Below are 20,511 nucleotides of genomic sequence, written 5' to 3'. Positions count from 1 at the left end.
CCTCCAATACTGAACATCACTGGGCATTGTTCAGTTGGTGGATGTGAGGAAGGATGAAATCAAAGCCCATCAGCCTGTGATCACATGTGCATTTGGCTCAGAGGAGGAACACTGAGAAATGAAGAAGTCTGTGCAACAAGACCCCCAATGCATCACCTGGGAAGAGTTCTGTCCTTCTGCCAAAGTCACTGAGGGCTGAGATAGGGCCTGGGCCTGGGACACAGGAGTTGGAGTTGACCTTCCTGTGCTGAGCCTTGGACCAGCCAACAGACCATGGAAATAGGAAATACTCATTCTATCAAAGCCATGGCTGCCACACTCACTCTGCTCCTGCCCCCCACCTCCCTCTCTCTTCTTTCTGCTAGAGGCATTAGGCAAGAGGGCTGCCAGCCTGCTCAGCCTGGACTTGTTTAATGTTTGGCTCCCTGCCCCCCAATTAGGATAATTCTTCTTCCTCTAACAACCAGTTCCATTGACACTGGCATACAGACCCACACAAAATACAAATGTCCTTCTTGCTCTTAGCATCAGTACACACCCACAGCTTGCTAATGTTTCTCTCTTGTCACACAGGAAGTGTCTGATATTCAAAGAAATGTTTCCTTCTTCTTCCTTCTTGACTTTGATGAAATCTGTTAATTTGCCTCACTGCCTAGAAATTTTTGTTAGCGTGATTGAGGCCATTCATTAAATTATTATCAATGAAATATTAATACAATGTCTTATATATATATTAGACATTACATATTGTCACACCTTCCCGTACTCACGTACATGTTATGAGTGCTCACAGTTGTCTACTCAAGAGTAGAAATAGGTTTCTTTTTGCTCTGCACAGCCTCAGGATGCCGGTAGAAGGTTATTACTATGAACTGTGCTCCTCAGTTCATGAGGATGCCCCATCACAGTGGTCCAGGCTCTCTGGAGTACATTCGAGCTTTTCAAATTCTATCCAGCAGCAAAAAGTAGACTCATGAAACCTTCAGCTTGGCAATGAACTGAAGACAGCCACGGATGCAGGGGTAGGCCACTGCAATTCCAATCAGCCATGCTGCCTCCCTGGATAGTCTCATTCTTAGTCAAAATATTAACAACCTATGAGCACTTCTATTGGAGAGTGTTCGTCAGAAAGTGATTTTGAGAAAGGACGGGTTCTCAACTGCTGGAAATTTATAGGGCTGGGGAAGTGCATTGTTATATTTTCCTAAACAGGTCATCCAGGAATTATAAACAATTGTTTTTATTACTGCTTAGGAAGCCCCTTCACAGCCTTATTCTGACTGTTTGGAGTAGCATTTTAATCACAAGGGATTAAGTGCAGCTTAGTGCTGACTCCTTCCAAAGATAATGGTGTGTGTGTGTGTGTGTGTGTGTGTGTGTGTGTGTGTGTGTGTGTGTGTGTGTGTTTCAATTTCAGTATTCTGCCATATGTGTTTTGGGGACAGTGCCATCTGTTCAATAGTTTTTTCTGTTACTCCTAGGCTTCTCTTGACCATTAGTACCCTTCTACTTTTTTATAACAGAAAATCAGAAACTCCAGCTCCAGGACCCAGACTATTTACGTTTCTTCCCTGCTATTTGGGTGCATCGTTTATCTATACTTCTTCATCAATCTTCTTTTCTTCCCCATAGACTGGAGACTTTTTTGGTGAGGTGGAAGGAGCGGTGATGAACAAATTGTTAACTATGGGCTCCTTTAAAAGGTAAGAATGTCATGGCCCCTGAGTCCCTCCAAACGTTGACCTAAATAATGTGAAACAAACCGAGGTTAAATTAAAGCAAGCCCAGATTTGAACCCATGGGTGGTTCCTACTCTGTTCAAACTCCAGAAAAATCTCACTGAAATCTGATGCCTTACACATGAGTCTTAGAAACTAAACTCACAATGAGCTTCCCTGTTCCCCTAACATTGAGTTTTTTGGAGCCAGCTTTACGTGGGTGTGGCCACTGAGTGAGAGGTTCTAGCAGGTTTGGGTGACTGTGAAGGAGAAAGAAAAGTTTTAACTGGTCAGAAAGGAGGAGTGAATTTTTGTCAACCTGAAAAAACAGTCAAACTTCCTGGGAATTTGGAACTCAAGGATGGAAGATGAAATTTAGAAAGTCACTGATATATCTTCAGAAAAGCAAGGAAAACCTAAAATCCTCTCCCAAGAGACTATAAATTGACGTCCACTGCTAGAGGAAAACCCAGAGGAGGCCCAGTTTTCTAGGCAGTTGTAAGAACTCTTAGTAAACTTGAGCAGAGATTAGGTAGCTCCCCTTCTGCCCCCTCTCCCTCCAGGCAAGGCCAGTCTTGCTGTTAGGAACACCAAAGCTTATTGGAAAATCATCATTTCTTAAGCTCCGAGTATCAGAAGATCTGGGAGCTCAGTGCCATCCTCTGACAAGACCTCCAGGGAAGAACTGCTATCTTTGAAGTGGAGCTTTAATAGTTATATTAATGTTGCTATTTAAATATATAATGATAGGCAATGCAAGGATGGTCTTCCAGCTCGATCGTGAGATTCATTATGTAACTGCTGCCAGGAAGGCAGGCACGCTGGGTTCATTACTCCCCTAAAACTGACTGGCTAAGAAATGTTCACTCAGGAAATCAGACTTTTAAGCCAGTCAACAAGACTAACTGAGCTCCGTGCTGAAAGCAGGGAATTAAAAATATGATGACCCAGTTTTTAAAAATCCAGAACTTGTTTATGCCAGAAGGGAGGGAGAAAAGAAATGATATAAAAATCTGGCAGGAGGCCAGCACTTCTGCAATGTCTGACCTACTTGTTCTCAGGCCTGCCTGTAGCAGATATTCACCCTCTTTCCAACTCCTCAGCAATTCAAGTCCAGACTTCCTCTCCAGGAGTCATTATACTCAGATTTGACAACTCTGCTTGGACCTGACCTTGGGCGGCTGTTAGCAAGTTTTCCATGACTTCTTCAAGCTTTGCACAGCAGTTCCTAGATTGCCACCATCCAAGACTTCCCTGGTTTGTCCTATCTTTCTGTGGATGTGTACATTTGTATCATGTCAATTTCTTTTCAGCTCCATCAAGGAGAGGAGACAAAAGATGAAAAATAATAGTACATATGTTTCTCATTTGAAAGTATGTGTTTCAACTGTTTAACAAACTCATTTCCCTCTTCCTTCTTGGATGTTTGGTTCAAACTGTTTGGAGGAAGAAAGACAAAGGTTGTAATCGAATTTTAAATTTCTGATCTCCTTAATGTGGGTGAATCTAGAACTTGCTTTCACTGTAAAACTAACCAATCTGGGAAAAAGGCAGAACTGGGAGTTGTGACATTAATTGTTGACATCAAGAGCTAGTTGAACCTTGTGGACTCCTTGGAACAAAGTGAGCAACTTAAGTTTGAGTTTTAGAGTCAGAGAGTCAAATCCAGACTCTAATGTTTAGTAGCTGCAAGACTTAGAGCAAGTCAAATTACCTCTCCAAGCATTGGTTCTTATGTGGACATTGGAGGTGTGATGATGATGATGATGATGAAGAAGATGAAGAAGAAGAAGAAAAGAATCACTTTTCAGGGTTACTGTCAGAGTTAAGGAAATAATATAAGCATTAGCTTCCTAGCATAGTAGCTGGCATATATTAAGGGCTCAATAATTGCCAGCTGCCACCATGATTTTTGTTGTTGATCTTGGCTCAGTCTTGGCTTTGCTTCCTGTGGGCACTGTGTGTGTTCACATACCCATGACACCTGGTGAGGAAACTATGACACGGGAGCACTGTAGTCCTTGAAATCAGACTCAAGCGCCCTGGCTCATTCCCACATGAAGTGCTTTGGAGAGTGTAGGCTGAAAGTCCTTTATTCAGAGAAGATGTGCATTTCAGAAACGTTGAAACAAGGTACCTGTGAAAGTAACTGCCGGCCTCTGGGGACTGAAGTCATGTACCATATTAAGCTGTCAGCCCAAGACACAGGACCCCAAGGGGCTAGGCTGCTTTGGAGATATGATCAACCCAGGTAAATTAGATCCCTTCATGAAATGACCTCTCAGCACCTTGGATGGTGCTGGCTGACAAGGCTTCTTGATTTCATCAGCTTATGTATGTTGTGCAAAGGAAGTGATCTTACATAAGAACCTTAGAAACCATCTAAAACGAAGAGCTCCACAGGAGATCCCCATCTCCTTCCCTCAGGGAGCCAGCCTCCTTTTGGTTTCTCTTCTGATCCATTCTTGCCACCCCTCTCTCTCTGATGAAGTGGCAGCTATGTTTGCCCAGGCATCAATGTTCTGATGACTCACTGGGTGACTCAATAACTCTTCCACCTGGCAGTGCCAGTGAGCAAAATGTGCAGATCTGGATCAGCAATACCACAAGGGAGGAAAACGACTCATTCCTGTGAACAAATGAACAACTCTAGAGAGCTCTAAAAAAAATCTGTGGCAATGTGTTAATCTACGGAAGCCAGCATTGATCACTCTTGGTCACTTTAATGGAATCTGTTCCCCTTTGCTGACCTATGACCCACAGGCCAGATAGCAGAGCTGAACCTTTAGCATTGTGGAAATAATAGTATGCATTTTTCCCTAAGCACCTGCCACAAGCCAGGCTGGGTGGCATGGTAGATCAGACCTCTAACAACTCTGTGGGACAGGCAGAAATCAGGGCCAGTTTCACAATAGCAGGCCCAGTGCAAACTGGGAATAAAGGGTACTTGTTCACAAGTCTCAAGGACTTTTAGACACTGAAGGCAAACCATTAGACCAGACCTGAGCCTTTTCAAGTTCAGGGCTGTATGTGGATACAGGTCCTAGGCCTGTGAAACCAGCCTTCGGTATAAACATATCTCATTCTCATCTCATGGATGGAAATTGTAAGGTTAGGAATGTTAAGAGCTGCCCCTATGTCTCTGTGTAGCCAAGCTAGATTCCATTATCCTGCAGTGTGAATGAACACAGGGAATTTGCTACCTCTGTCCTGTACCTGCTCATTGTCCAGTAGCACCATGCTGTACACAGAGCTTCCCCAGTCCTGTTGAGAGATGACAGACAGCTGAGGTAGGTGTTAGCTCAGCAGTGTCTTATCTGGATGATGAAACTCCCAGTGGGAAGCCAGCTGAGCAATAAGATGGGCCAAATTTCTGGTAGTTATGTTGACAGAGATCATGCTGTGTCCCCAGGTTGTCCTTCTTTTCTCATAGGATAGTAGGAGTCTAGTTGCCGTTTTGGTTTCCAAACACAGAACTTCAAATCCTTCTTTGTTCTTATCACTGAAAGTAAGTTCCCTAAGTAGTGACTCATTTGACTTTCTTGGTCTAGCTGTTTATCTTTTTCATTAATGTTTGTGTCTAGTGAAAGCTTTACACCTGTAGTTCTCAGAATTTTGGATTCTATGGTTTTCTCTCATTGGCCATGACACTGTCCCTACTGAAGAGAAATATAAGCTGGGCACCAGTGGCTCACTCCTATAATCCTAGCTGCTTAGGATGCTGAGATCTGAGGATCATGGTTCAAAGCCAGTCTGGGCAGGAAAGTCCGTGAGACTCTTATCTCCAATAAACTGTGGCTCAAGCTGAAGAGTGCAAGGACAGCGCCCAAACCCAGAGTTCAAGCCTCACGAACAATGAGAGAGAGAGAGAAAGAGAGAGAGAGAGAGAAATATTATCTTCCCTCTTTGCCATCTTACTCTTGGCAATACAAATTCAGTTGTCAAATATCTAGCAAGAAGTGGGAAAAAGTAGTCAGTCATAGGAAAGAGTTTAAGCGTCTGTGACACTGGCTTTGAAATAAGTCTTCGATTAGAGCATCACGTTTGCAACTGCATGTTCTGGAATATTTTCTCAGCTTCTCTGAGCCTACCTAAGCTATTTTATCACCACGAGGGGGGACCTTGCTGGATTTTCCTGAGAATTAACTAAAATATGTGAAAACTATTTTCGAACTGCAGTGGTATTGCTATGCAGTCAGATTAACCCTTGAGTGAGAGTTCAGATGCCTGAGATCCTTTTCATTACTTTTCTCTTGTTTTGTAATCAATGATCAACTCCTCTCCCCAAAGATGCCTACTGTGCAGATGTTCCCTATGGAGAGCACTAGGCTTGGCTGTTCAATAGCATCTTCTTGTGGGGCTATTTAAGATATACCTCATACCTATGCCCCAGTTGTACCCCAAGAGATTTATAGTAAATCAGGGAAGCAAGCCCAGGCATTGGTGCTCTTAAATGCTTTCGTGTGGTTCTCCTGGGCAGACAGGGTCAAGAAATACCAACTTAACAGCACCTGGGTACCAGGCTAGCTGCCACTTGCCTTGGAGTTGCCTGAGTTTTGGCAGTTTTCATTCACTAAATTTTAGTGTTTCTTAGCAGCAAAACAAGACTGAAGAAAGTACTTATAAGCCTGAAAGTAAGGAGTAACTGGCATAATGCCTGAGTAACTGTGGAGTTACTATTTTGTACATGTTTTAGCCTGTCCTTCTGAGTGTGTGTTGGTCTCCTGCTTGGACATCTCCAGTGATGACAGCAGGAGAGAATCCCCACGGGGCACAATCAGCTGGTGTATGGATCATATCACAAGAATGGAGTCTTGCGCTGGGCAACTCCCTGAACCATACTTTGCCTCCTTCCATTTCCTCTGTCCCTCATCCTCTTCTTAGACTTGCATCCAAACACACATAGATGTCTGAACTGATCCCTTCCTAGACAGAAGAGCCCCACACCCATCTTTCTGGGTCTCTTTCTTGGACTGTCTTCCAGTACCTGTATCACTTCTCTTAGGCTGTGTTGGGAGGAGATAGACCTCCTCTGCTTCTGGTGATATACTCTCCTCTAGTTCTCAGGGAGATGGTCTCCCACCCAGCCATACTGAAGGGACCACTGAGCACAGAGACAGCAAGACCAAGCATCAGACTTCACCTCAGGAAGGGCACCCTACTATGGCTAAACCCTGACAGTGGACCTTCCCCCTCTTCCCATCTCATCCCCTTCCCCACTCCCCCACGCCTATGAGTGATGGCACCTCCAGTGGTTAGACAAGGGGGACAAACAGGACATTTTTATAACTTTTGAGCCAGGAAGAAGGAAGGTAATAATGTTAACATTCAACATTGAAAAGAGCTCAATATGGAGCTCAATAAATGCAGATTAGCCAGCAAAAAAACAGATTAAAAGCCAGATGTTGGTGGGTAATACCTGTAATCCTAGCTACTTGGGATACTGAGATTAGGATTGTAGTTTGAGGCCAGCCTAAACAAAGAAGTTTGTGAGAGCCCTTTTCAATCTGTATCTGGATGTAGTGGTATATGCCTGTCATACCATCCTAGGTCAGATGCTGAAGAGGACCTCAGTTCTGCTAGCTAAGGCAGAAATATCCATGAGATTCCATCTCCACAGGTGGAACATGGATGGGATGGCACCTGCCTGTAATCGCAGTAAAGGTGGGAAACCCAAAACTGGTGAATTCTGTGTTGGGCATATGCCTAGGCAAAAAGAATGCCTCTACCTCAAGAATAAGCACTGAAAAGTGATCTGGAGGCTTAGATCAAGTGACAGAATACCACCTCAATAAGTACAAGGCCCTGAGTTCAAATCCTAATGCTAAAAACAAAAACAGAAAATGAGGTAAATCCTCACTGAAGGCTTAAAGAGAGCTGTTGTGTGTGTGTGTGTGTGTGTGTGTGTGTGTGTCTTGGGGCTTAAACTTGGGGCCTGGGCGTTGTTCCTGAGCAATTTTGCTCAAGACTAGTGTTCAACCACTTTGATCTACAGTTCCTCTACTTTGGTTTTTGAATGTTTAATTGGAGATGAGCTTCTCATGAGGACTTCTCTGCCTAGGCTGGCTTCAAACTGCCATCCTCAGATCTCAGCTAGGTTACAGGCAGGAACCACTAGTGCCTGGCCAAGCTATGGCTTTTTATCAAATACACACCATACGAGTGTTTTCTCTGAGCATTTTACTCTTACCAAAAATATTTTTATGGTTTCTTGGGAGGTCAAAGGGTCTTTTGTTTTTATTTTTTTGTTATCCTGGGGTTTGAACTAAAGGTCTCAGGCTTGCTAGAACAGGCAGTTTTCTGCTTGAGACAAACTCCCAATCTTTTTGGTACCTAAGTTATTTTTCAACAAGCGATCTCACTTTTTTCTTAGTTTAGGCTTAGCTGAAATCCTCCTAGTTACACACCCTGCAGAGTTGCCATTACAAGCATGGTTACGCTGAAGTCTCACAGACTGTGCCAGGGCTGACTTCAAACTGCAATCCTTTCAATCTCTGCCTCCCAAGTAGCTGGTATTACAGGTATGAATTGCTAAGCCTAGCCTTCCTTTTGTTGCTGTATATCTAATTATGATTCAGGACAGAAAGGTCAATGGAGTACATGTGGCTTGCTGGGAAATAGATGGCTAATGAGTTGGTTTTTGGCTTAGAGTTACCAACGGTAGTTATCATTCTCCGCCATTGTCTTCCCCATTTCTCTTTCATTGTTGTTTGTGCCAATGTGCTTGTGTGTGTGTGTGTGTGTGTGTGTGTGTGTGTGGCTTTTCTGGTTTAGTTTGGTTTTATGCTGTGCCTAGTGCAATATCCCTGGGCTTTCCTCTGTCCAAGGTCACTGGTATTTTCCCCATAGGGCCTGGCAAATGTACTCATCACCTCACCCACACACTCATTAGTGTGGTTTCTTTGTGTGGAATTCGCTGTGGCAGATCCTCTTCTGTTGAAATCACCTTTCTAAAAAATGGTATCTCCAGGTAGAAGTCAATACGTGGACCCTTTCTATTCTGCCTGTGTAGTGGAGCTGGGAGTCCCCTCACCACACACACACACACACCTTTGGTAATCACATTACATTTTAGCAAATGCCCCGGCCTTGGAGTCTAGAGTGTGAAAGGAAAAGTCTGTTATGTTTGGATAGCTGCTCTCCTTTAATACTGACTGCCCTACTGAAGGCTAATACTCAACAACTCCTGTAATGAATGTAATGGCTTCTTGGCTTCCTGTGGGCCTTACCATTTCCACAGAAGTATGCTTTGTCAGAGGTGGCGTTGAAGGGAACAAGGAGAAAAAGGAGACAGATTGGTCTGGACAAGTGTGTTTCTGGGCCAAGCATTCTGGAATGCAGAGGCAAGGAGATTGCACTGAACCACTCTGTAAAATCCTGAAGCTACTGCTAGAGAGACAATCCCAATTATAGTATAATGCTGCTGTCATCTTCACCCTGATGGTATCCTTGTTATTGTTTTTCAACGTAACGACTTGTACATCTCATTGTTGCAGTGGGTCCACCTGTATCCCTATTTAAACTATTTGTTTTTTCCCTTCCCCTCCACAAATTATACCAACATCAAATACAATGATAGCAGGGGTTATACCATGGGAGAGGGACATACAAAGCAACAAAGAAATCATCTTATAAATGTGTTAGAAACAATCGCAAGAAATAAAAACCATTTGAATACTTATCTTGGGGTTCATTTCACCTAACATCAACTTATCTGACCTTTCCTGCTTGTCTCAGACATATGCTAGTTATTGCAAAAAAGAGAAACGGTGGGACCTATGTTTCTTTGGGCCTGGCTTACTTCACTTAATATAATTTTTTCCAAGACTTTCCATTTCCTAACAAATGGGGCAATGTTATTCTTTCTGATGGAGGCATAGAATTCCATTGTGTATATATACCACATTTTCTTGGTCCATTCATCTACTGAGGGGCATCTGGGTTTGTTCCGTATCTTAGCTATGGTAAATAAGGCTGCAATAAACATAGTTGTGCTGGTAGCTTTAGTATGGTCTTGTTTGTGATCATTTGGGTAAATGCCCAAAAGTCAGATTGCTGGGTCATAGGGGAGCTCTATGTGGATTCTTTTGAGGAACCTCCATACTTTCAATAGAAAATTTTTTTCATTTATGCTTTGTAAATTAATAACTTGGATGCTTCATGTTTGTCATCATAGACCCAACACTACAACTTCTTTGTTTGTTTTGTTTTTTGAGGTATTTCAGGTTTGATCTCAGGGCTTATACTTGTTAGGCAAGTGCGCTGTCACTTAAGCCACACTAACAGCCCTTTTTGCTTTAAGTTATTTTTCAGATAGTCTTTTATGTATAGGCTTGATCTCAGACCACAATGCCTCCTGAATGGGAATGACAAGCTTGTTTAGTAAGATGAGGTATCACTAACTTTTTTGCCAGACTAGCCTCAAACTGTGATTTTCTCCCTCTGCTTGGAGTATTTGAAATTATAAGCATAAACTACTATTCCCAAATATTTTTTAAATACCTCCCTACAAGTTCATTTTTAAACTCAAGGTTAATGACATAAAATAGTTGCTAAGTTCCAGGTATCATATCTGTACTCCAGGATGGTTGAAGGATTCACAAAGGTCCAAAATGTCATTTTTTTTTACCAATTTGACAAAATTCTTTACAAAATTAAGTTTAACAAATTTATAAACATGTTAAGTAGCCTCCAAATTGCCTGGCCTCGTTTTCCTAATGAAATACTATTTCTATTATTATTACTATGTCTATCTATAAATATTATATCATTGAAGAAATACTACTAAAACATAGTATGAAAAAGTACACACCAAAAAGTTAGAGCCAGGTGCAGTGGCTCATGCCTGTAAAGCTACCTACCTGGAAGGCTGAGACAGGAAGATTGTGGTTCAAGGCCAAACCCAAAACAAAAGTTTATGAGATCCCTTCTCTAACCCATACCCAAGAGGTGGAGATCACATGATCTCAGTGCTAGGCCAGCCCTGGCAGAAATTTCATAAGCCTCAGTCTCCATGGAAAGAAGCCAAACACAGTGGCATGAATCTGTGAACCCAAAGATGACAGGAAACCTAAAAGAAGGAGGATTGTGGGATTGAAGCCTGGGCGTGGACAGCAAAATCAGGCTAGAGATTGAAAAACAGGCCAGAGATGTTGCTTGTTGATTCTTCTGCAGCCTGGCAAATAAGAGGCCTTAGTTCAATTCCCTAATACTGAAGGAAGAAAAAATCAGGTTTTTGCTTGTCAGAAGAGAAAAATAGCTATGAGAAGACTACTAGAAGTCTCTACCACTTTCAACATACCACAATTTGCTTTCAACAGTGAAGATCCTCTGACTATTGACCGTGGTTTCCTTTATTATCCATTTCAGCAACACAAGAACTGGGCTGTGTTCCCAACTCCTGGCATCCCCAACATGCCATGTGCCAAGCCATCTGAGTTCAAATGACCATGGAAGATCTAGCCATTGGGCTGTGTGCCAGACAAGGAATGTATAAGAACTCTCTAACAGCTACTGGGTTTTACCACTACTACTAATGTCATCAGCAACCTCAGCAGGTCTGCATGGCCTGTGCTCAGCACATCACAGGCATTATTATGATGCAGTTACTCGGAACTGTAGACATAGCCTCTGATCTTGGCAGAGCTCAAGGATGCTTCTCCAGCCTACAAGTTTCTCTACTCAGGGGGGTTTTCTCTTAACTTATTCCCAAGCAGAATTCAGATGTTTCCCTTCTGTTACCCACCCAAAGAAACAGGCAAAGGAAATTTCAAATGTGACATTAATTGCTTTTAATTAACATTTTGCCAGGCTGACTTCGAAATGTGATCCTCTCCATCTCTGCTGAGGGAGTAGGTGATGATATTAAAGGTTCAACTCAAGCTTGCTCTTGCAAGCATTCTACCCCTTAAATCAAGGAAAGGTAACTTGTGTGGATGAGCCAGTGAATGAGCAAACAAGCAAATAGCTAGGTATCCCTTACTCCGTTTCCATGAATTTGATCCTCAGTGAAGCAGATGTGGCCAGCAGAGCAACACTCTTGCTGTGAGTGGAGGCAAACACTTGTAATACTGGGAGGTGGCTGGACTCTTAGGACCCCATTCCTTCAGAAGACCTTCTTTTGGTCCTGAGGATCTTAGTCTTATTTGTCAAACCAGGGCTTCTCTCAAGGAGGCAAAGGATAATAGGAAGTTATTTTTGTTCCCTTGATGGATTCACTATCTATCTACGGATTTATTTTTGTGCTGGAGCTGGGGCTTGACCTCATACTTCTCACTCTCACTTGACATTTTTGCTCAAAGCAGTTACTCTGCCACTCAGCCATTCCTCTGCTTCCCACTTTTTACTGGTTACTTGGAGATAAGAGCCTCATAATTTTTCTGCCCCTGTTGGTTTCAAACCTGGATCCTCATATTTCAGCCTCCTAAGTAACTAGGACCTTAGGTTTGAATCAACAGTGCCCAGAAGATTCAAAATTTGAACAGTCTTTTGGGAGGTGGTAGACTGTGACCAGTGGAGCCTCCTTGAGTAAGGGGCTGAGCCCTTCCTGCTACTCCTCTCTGCCTTCCGGCTGCTACTGGGTGAATGGCTTTTCTTATTGTTCTTCCATATGATATTTCTGCCTTGACAGGGACCTAAAAGCAATAGAACCCGCTAATCATGGACTACAACCTCCTACACTAAGAGCCAAAATAACTCGTTCCCTCTTTAATTCTTTCTCTCAGGTATTTGTTACCGTGACCAGAATCCGAGTAACTCATCAAGTAATATCCTAAAGTATGATTTGGCTATTTTGAGCCTTAGTTTCCTATCCTATTAACGGTAACAGTAATAACTGGTTACTTTCTAACAGAAAACAATCAATTATTAGTTTTCGCTCTTATTACCTAGACCACGTACTGATGTGAGAGGCATCTACAGCTTTGTGTCCTTTCTTTTTTTAAATATATACATTATTAACACCTGACTAGGAAAGGTGTTGATTAGCTGTTGACAGAACCTTCTGCCTAATCTAGCAAAACAGAGAGGCCCCATGGTTCTCCTTTAGGTGCTCTACCATGGCTTCCATGTTCTGGGCTTCTGGCCAGTACAGCCATGTGAAAGCCAATTTTCTGCTGGTGATCAGTTCTCATCATCTACACTTATTCTTGGTGATTTCTGGTTAAAGCCAGAGTGGTATAAGCTCACTGCCATTGACAGTGTGAGAGGTGTTGCGCTGTGCTGGGAAGGTGCTATGGGTTGAGGTGGAGGGACCTTTCTATAGTGGAGCTTTCCTTCTTTCCCCAGTCTAGCTTTTCTGTATGTAAGCGTGAGATGTGACTTCCCACTGTGACAGTCCCTTTGTTAAGGAGCTCCCGAGTTTCTGCTTCATGCCCTTACACATTCATATCACCCCCAGAGTTCAGAAAGGAGCCCATATTTTTCCATGCCACTTCAGTGATTCATTTTGCATTCAGACTTTGATCCTGAGTTGCTTAATTATGTCCTATGATGGGTTTTTATGTCAAATGTCTCCCTGTTCCTGCTTCTAGGGCTGTATTTACAAATATTAAGATGTTTACATAGTGGTTAGTAATGTTGATCTCCACAGTTACTAACCAGCCTATGAGCTCAGCTTATACCTTTATAAATTTAAATTGTAAGTAATTTTAAATGTAATCTTTTCTAGTTCTTAGCAAAATATTTTTAAATGTTTGTCTGGCTGGAAAAGAAAAGTGCCAGTGAAATGATTGTAGAGAAGTCTCCATGTCCCGGGCAGCATAGGGCTGTCCATGCTTTGTTTGCCTTACTTTGAGCTGCCACTTCAGAGACTGTGCTTGCCTGTATCAAAGTTTCATGGAAGCACAGAGCTGCTGGTAGTATGGCCTCAAGCTTCTGGCTTTGGACCAAGCATGGTTGAAGTGGCTAGGAGTGATGCCATGAGGATTGAGGCATGTTATCTGTAATGAGAATAAATTCCTGCAGCTGAGGGCCACTGGGCTCTACACCACTCCTGGGCTGGGCATGATTCTTGGTGCCTATTTTAGAGCCCAATGAAAGTAGGCAGTTATCATGTTCTCTATAATCAGCTGAACAGGATACAGGTAGCCACAAAACGGAGTTATTTAAAACAGTAACAAAATCACTTCAAAAAGGGTAATAATCTGGAAGTTTTTCTTTCTGCAACATCTAGTTAAGGGTGTCTACATGTAGAGAAGACCAGGAAGGTTCATTTTGTAACCTCCTTGGCAGCAGAGGTATCATAAAGCCCCCGTTTTGCAATGAAAGACAGAAGCCCTGGCCTGGGAGCTGCCTGGAGCAATTTAATTTGGCCTCAGCTTATAAGTAAGAGCCTTTGGGAAATGAAAATCCTGAGCTCTCTGCCAGCTGTGCAGCTGGGTGGTTACCATGGCAAAAGCCCCTCACAAGCCTAACCAGCTGGTTTTGCCAGCCAGCTGGCTCTGCCTGGCTGGGGACTTTCCCCACAGTCTTTTCATCTTGAGTTGTGAGTTGATTCTGGCTATGAGACCTCATCTTGAACAACATTGTTTTTGACCTTCCAGCAAGACAATGGAATGGGCCATAGGTCTTACTTCAAAGCATCTCTGAGAATCTTATCCTAATTCTGAGCAGAAAGCAGGCCAAAGTGGATCCAGCTTGGCCCCCAACTTGTCAACTTGTTCTGGCTCCTCCATTGGTTTGTTAGGGGAACTTAGGCATAATATTTGCACTGGATGCGACTTGGTTTGCCTCTCTGGAAAATTGAGATGATCAGAATCTATCTTGTTAGAATGTATTTAGAAGAATGCTTTGCTTAAGGTTACTCCATGAAGTTCAACAGGCACCAGCTAATTGTCATTATGATCCTTGGCTAAAATGCCCATGTATAAAAGTTGCAGAAGTGTCTCATAGTTACCTCTCACTCTAGAGAGCACCTGGGACTACCATAGCAAAGCGTAAGTCTTATTCTATAGTGCACATTCCAATGAGCTGAGGAAGCATGCTTGTCTATTTTCCAGCCATCTGGGTAAAACCTGAGCTTCTTCCAACTGCTCTAAACACCATCCCATTAATTAATAGTGATGATGAAAACATCCTAACAAATAGCAGCAGGTGCAGCTTTGCCTTCTGCTGAATGTCTCCTATGACCAAGTACTATACTAAATTCAACACAGACTACCTTCTTTAGCCCTGAGGAGCACCTTTCAAGGGAGTAATTGTTTTCACCATTTCACAATATGAAACTGAGGTGTCAAAAGTTTAAATGGATGAGTTAGAGTTTTATATCTGGTGTCAATCCCAGTTTCAACGAGAATGTCACACTGCTGTTCCTTGGGCCTTTGGGAACAATGTAGAGTTAAGAGCCTAAGCATGGTGTCGACTGTACACTACTGGTTATTTGGTTGTCAGAGCATCTCTGTAAGTCATTTGACATGTGAAAAAATGAAATATGAAACTGGGTGCTGAAATCCTAGCTACTCAGGAGGCTGAGATCTGAGGATTGTGGTTCAAAGTCAACCCAAGCAGAAAAATCCATGAGACTGTTATCTCCAGTAACCTAACAAAAAGCTGTAAAAGGAGCTGCTGTTGCTCAAATAGTTGAGTGCTGATAGTATCCAGGCCCTTAGCACCAGGACCAGCACACACACAAGTCAATGCAAATTCTTGCCAAGAAATTGCCCTGTATAGAGAGACCTGTAGGACAAGGTTGGGGACAGAGGCACAATGGGCCAGTGAGGAACTGGTTAGAATTGTCCACTGTTTCCTAGAGCTTGAAAAAGTTAAAGATCCTGTTATTTCTTAGCCCAGGGTCTCCTTCCCAGGGATCATCCACCATGGAGATCAGAGCCCATGTCCAGTTCAGAACTCATATTCCCTCTGGAGTATCTTGATTCCTGCAAATCAACCTTACTTCAGACCAAAATGGCTATCAAGTTGGCAGGCTTTCTCGTCTCACTCTACCTTTCCCAAGAACATCCTCCCAAGTTCTAGAGGGTCACACGAGTCTTCCATGTTCCTTGTTCCCCAGGGTACACTGCATTTGTGACTGGTATACTCCGTGCTGATAACAGCCCTCCAGGCTGATACACAGCACCATTTAGGTCCTGTGTTTTCTCAATTTGTGAAGCTACTTTCCCTTCTTTGCTCTAGAATTACCCTGTATGACTATCAAGCCATGTGCAGAGCCAACAAGGAAAGCAGTGACAGTGCCCATGGACTCCTGGATGTAAGTACAGTGCTGGCACCCTGCTGTGCCTTGGTCTTTCCCTCTGTGAGACCATATCTCCCTCTTTCAACTAATCAGGTTTTCAAGACCATGAGTGTTTAAAAATATTTCCTGGCTTTATTTATTAAGAAAAACTGCTTCTTTTTTAACCCCAACCTGAAGGCTTTGATTGATTAATGCAATAACTCACTTTTCATGGAGGAGCAAAGAGGACATTTTTGCCTAATTTCTTTAAGAATTTTTGCTTTTGTTCAGCAGAAATCATCCCTTTTGGTTTATAATAGAACTGTTAGCCCACAAATGAATTCATATTTTGATGACAGACATTATTCCCTGATCAAGTTATACTTCTTGGAGCTGCGTTTGTTGATGATGTTATGATTTCTAATCAAACAACAAAGTACTGTAACTTTAGAAACTGCCAGAAGTTAATGGTTACAGTTTACTCCCAGGTTTTAAATTGTCATTTACAAAGTGCTAACATTGTCACTTTAACCACCAGTTACCTAAAACACAGAAAGAAAAAAAAGATACGCTTTTATATAATCCACATGTATGTCTAAATATAACCCCTGCAGGGTTAAGATTTTATAAATGCCAAAACTTAGCCTAAAATTTGGTTTAAAAACAAGATTTTAAAAGTCATTTTTGGTTTCCAAATATATACACCTTCTATCTTCTGAGAGGCCTTACAAGGAGATGCTTTAAAAAGCAAGTATTTAATTTGATTTTACTATTATGGGAGAGCAAGAGAGGTTCAGAGCTGGAAATTTTCTGAGACAAAAAAGAGCCGGATGTTTTGAAAAAATACCAGTTTTTACTGTGATGGTGTCTTTCTCTAATCTTAGCAGGAATGTTTCCAGACTTTAAAATGTTCCCAAGATAAGTTTTCACTATTTGGCTTAAAAGCTCAATGGCTTTATTCTTCTGAGTGACAATGTGAATATACATTTTTAATCTAATATCTCATATTTACATAATCTCTCTTTATTTAGCATATATTGAGAAGGCATGGGGGGGGAACATCTTTTCCCCTGGCCTCAGGATGAGCTGCCTCTATGCCAAGCCTCTAAAACTTCTTGACTTCTTTATTCATCTTCTTATCCTCTTAGCTCTGCCTCAGGCTATGTACCTAAGGGACACGGTCCTGGGGTCTGATCACCTGGGTGTTCTTGAAAGAAAATATGATTTTTTGAAGTTAAAATGACAAAACCATGATTCTGCAATAATGCATTTGTTTAAAAAAATAGTTGGAAATTCACATGCTTATTTGACCCTAATCCTTGGGGTCCAAGAGTCCTCTGATTCAGAGAAAGATGTTGAAATAGTTCAATCAGAGCAAGAGATATTAGAAGTCAGAAATCTGTGTGGGCTAATGGGTACTAACCCCCTGATATTTTTTTATTGTTGTTTTTGTTGTTCCTGCTCATTTACTTTCTGGCCCCAAATAGAATGGCTAAGGGAATCTAAGTTTGTCCTTGTGTTATTTACAACTGGATGAATTCCCCCTTCCCAGTTCTAGTTCTTACAATTAAAATGTTCATGGAGTAGGATTAAGTAGCATTGCCTCAGAAACCAGAGTTTGGCAGGCTTTTCAAGTCTGTGACACCTAAACACAGCCACAAAAGGTTCTGAGATTTTTCTGGACCTGACATCTGGAGCCCAGAGTTTGCTAGTGTCTTTGCCTGTTCCCCCCAGTCCACCTACTACTTACATATCTGGCATACCTAGGTACAAAGAGCCAACTGAGGGGGAGAGCTGGTATTTTCCAGAATTCAGGAAATTGAATTATCCACATAGGAAATATCACAGAGTAAACAATCTGACTTCTCTTTTTTAATTAAAATATTCTGAAATAAAGATTAAGCTGTCAATGCCTTCTTTTATAGATTTTCTGCAAGGAGAAAAAAATCACATGTTTATATGGTTATCATTTTTTTAAAGTCCAGTATGTAAGTGTAAGAAAAACTAGCTCAAATCCTACATAATTCATGGGAGGCATTAAAAATCAAGTATATGGCATTTGTGCTTATTTCTATGAATGACACACAGTGGTAGAGAACACAGAATCACCTTTCCAAAAGGGAGTTCTGTGAATTATCATTTGAAATTAGTTATTTGATTCCAGCCCCTGAGCATTAGGCTGTGAAATATTAGCCCCTAGAGGGTAAAGGTTTAAGCATTGTTTGTTGAACTTCCTTTTTCCTCCCAGTGATAACCCTTGTATTAGAGCATGTTTATTTTACTAGTAAATCACATCTCACTACAGGAGAGTTCAAAGTTTTAAAATGTTAGTTTTGGGATACAGTATCCAACCATTTTCTTCCTTTAGCTAGAGAGTCTCTGTTTTTTAACCTGATATCAATCTCTCTAGAAGAATAACATTGTCTTAATGTAAAGCCTTAAGTCAGACTGCAAAGTTTTTGTGTGATACATTGTTTGTAATGGATTGAATTCTTCCCTCCAGCCTTATAATGCCTTCCTTTCTGCAGTGAAGTGGATAATGACAGAACTTGTCTTGTAAGTACAGTCCTCTGGGTTTTTATTTTTATGTAGTATTGTTTTTCTTTTTGTATTCTGATGTGAATTGGGCGATTGGTTCCATGCATTCAATAACCATTACATTTTATAATACTCTGAGGTAAACTCACTGAACATCTCAAAATAATGAAGGCCAAAAAAAAATATCTTTTGTTGTTATTCAGGATCACTCCTATGCCCTTATGTCACTGTTTAGCAGACTAACAGCTTGCAATATACAATCCGAATTTATTTATTGTGGTTACTGTTAAATTTAACATGGATGTCTGGATGTTTTTAATGCAGCTTGGGTGGGCTGTGGTCAGAACACACTGCCATGCTGTCCACAGCTACTTGGGGTGTCTCAGCTCAGTGCAGGGGCGGGGGAGGGGGCTTGCTTATGAGGGAGCCAGAGAAGGCTGGGGACTTTTCCCAGGTGTGATTTAATTGTTTACCTTGTCAAATTCTGGTCCTCTTTGGAAGATGTTGGATGCTTCTGTGACTTATGTCAGACTTGAAGTGTCACAAAGATGAAAGGCTTGACTTCCAGAGCAGATACTGGACACGTTACAGCAAAACTGGGTTACAGGAAAGCAGATATTTCCAATGGACAAGCATGTGGACCAGATTGATTAGTTGCACAAAACTCTCTCTTCCCCTCCAAGACTCCAATTCTTTGAATTAAGGGCAGATTCTTGCCATTTAATGGAACCTATATTAGTTTAACCAAGTTTACTTGGACCTGAAAAATGAATGAATAAATTTGGGCCTATGTCTATGTCATTTGAAGGATGTTTTATATTATTTTATGTCTTTTAGTAGCAAATTAGTAAATTTTGATTTTTCTGAAATCAGACTGGGTTACCATTTCATAAAAAGAAATTTGTCTCCCATTCCTCTTACACACAAAGCTTTATCAAGTTGAACTTGCAGCATGAATTTTATAAGCATCCTTTGTTACTATAGACCGTGGTCTAGGAAGAGAAGAACATTCCATTTGTATTTCTGAGCTGAGGCAGGACGAATCCCTTTAGAAATATCCTTGTTTATTGTAAAATCATACTAGATGGTATTAAGAGCAAATGACAAGTTAATAACAACTAGAAAATGATTTCTGCACAAACCACAGGATATTTCTCAACGAGGAGTCCTTGAGTCTAGGTGAGCTTGACTTGGGGTTTAGCCCAGCATTGACGGTAAAACAGCCTTTTACTCAGTAAGATAACGTCTGGTGGAAACTCAGTGGGAACACAACGAGCCGTGTTGAGGTCTCCAAAGTGTGATGTTATTTTTGCAAATGAGGTGAGCAGCACCAGACAACACAGAATGTCACTGTTCTAGCTAGGAGGTGGATGACCAAGTAACGCTGGGCTTTTGCACCATCTGTTTAGGTTCCTGGTGGAATTTAACCTCTGCAGTTGGTGGCACTCTGATATGACAGCTAAAGGTAAGCAGTAACTGGTGTCTTTTTTCCCCAGAGTGATAAACCCAGGGTTCACTGCCTATTTTTTCATCAGGGATGTGCTGGCTTGCAGAAAACTATGCAGGACAACTTGATGACTTTCCAGCTCTGTCAGCAAAAAGCTGTCTGTTGTGCTGAGTGTTATGCCATCCAGTCCGAAACAAAATTCCACTAGCTTTATTCTGCCCTATTGAGTGTACACTTTGACCTGATTTTCTTAACTAAGTCTTTGGGGCCCTACGGGGCCCAGATAAATTCTTCACAAAGCTGGGGAACAATCCTGAATGAATAACAACTTTTCCTGTTCTCACAATACTCATGAAAATATAAATCAAAAGCTTCCAGTGATTTGAGCAGTAGTTAATAGAGACTTCTTATATCCACGAGTAATGGAGTTAGGTCAGTATGCATTTGAGTCTGGCTTAGAGGCTAGACTTTCACAATATCTTTCCTCAGCTTAGTTTCCTCATGATGAGAAGAAGTATATCCCTTCGAGAGTATATGTGTGGGCAATGAGAGAATACATTGTGTTATAGGCTCACCAGAAACTGGCACATTAGATGTCAACTCTAGTTAATTCCTGATAATGGTGATAACAGTGATAA

General features: G+C 41.7%; 1 protein-coding gene across 1 annotated transcript in view; it reads left to right on the top strand.

The window, feature by feature from the left end:
• Positions 1-20,511, top strand: part of Cacna2d3 (calcium channel, voltage-dependent, alpha 2/delta subunit 3) — a 935,068-nt gene that overhangs the window by 852,805 nt on the left and 61,752 nt on the right. The window contains exons 31-34 of the mRNA XM_013030732.1: positions 1,633-1,703; positions 15,849-15,924; positions 18,392-18,444; positions 19,836-19,891. Coding sequence (XP_012886186.1) covers positions 1,633-1,703; positions 15,849-15,924; positions 18,392-18,444; positions 19,836-19,891 — 256 coding nt within the window. The remainder of the gene's footprint in view (positions 1-1,632; positions 1,704-15,848; positions 15,925-18,391; positions 18,445-19,835; positions 19,892-20,511) is intronic.

Source organism: Dipodomys ordii, unplaced genomic scaffold, assembly GCF_000151885.1.
Source record: "Dipodomys ordii isolate 6190 unplaced genomic scaffold, Dord_2.0 Scaffold132, whole genome shotgun sequence".
Taxonomy (NCBI): Eukaryota; Metazoa; Chordata; class Mammalia; order Rodentia; family Heteromyidae; genus Dipodomys; species Dipodomys ordii.
This window is presented reverse-complemented; position numbering and strand designations above follow the sequence as displayed.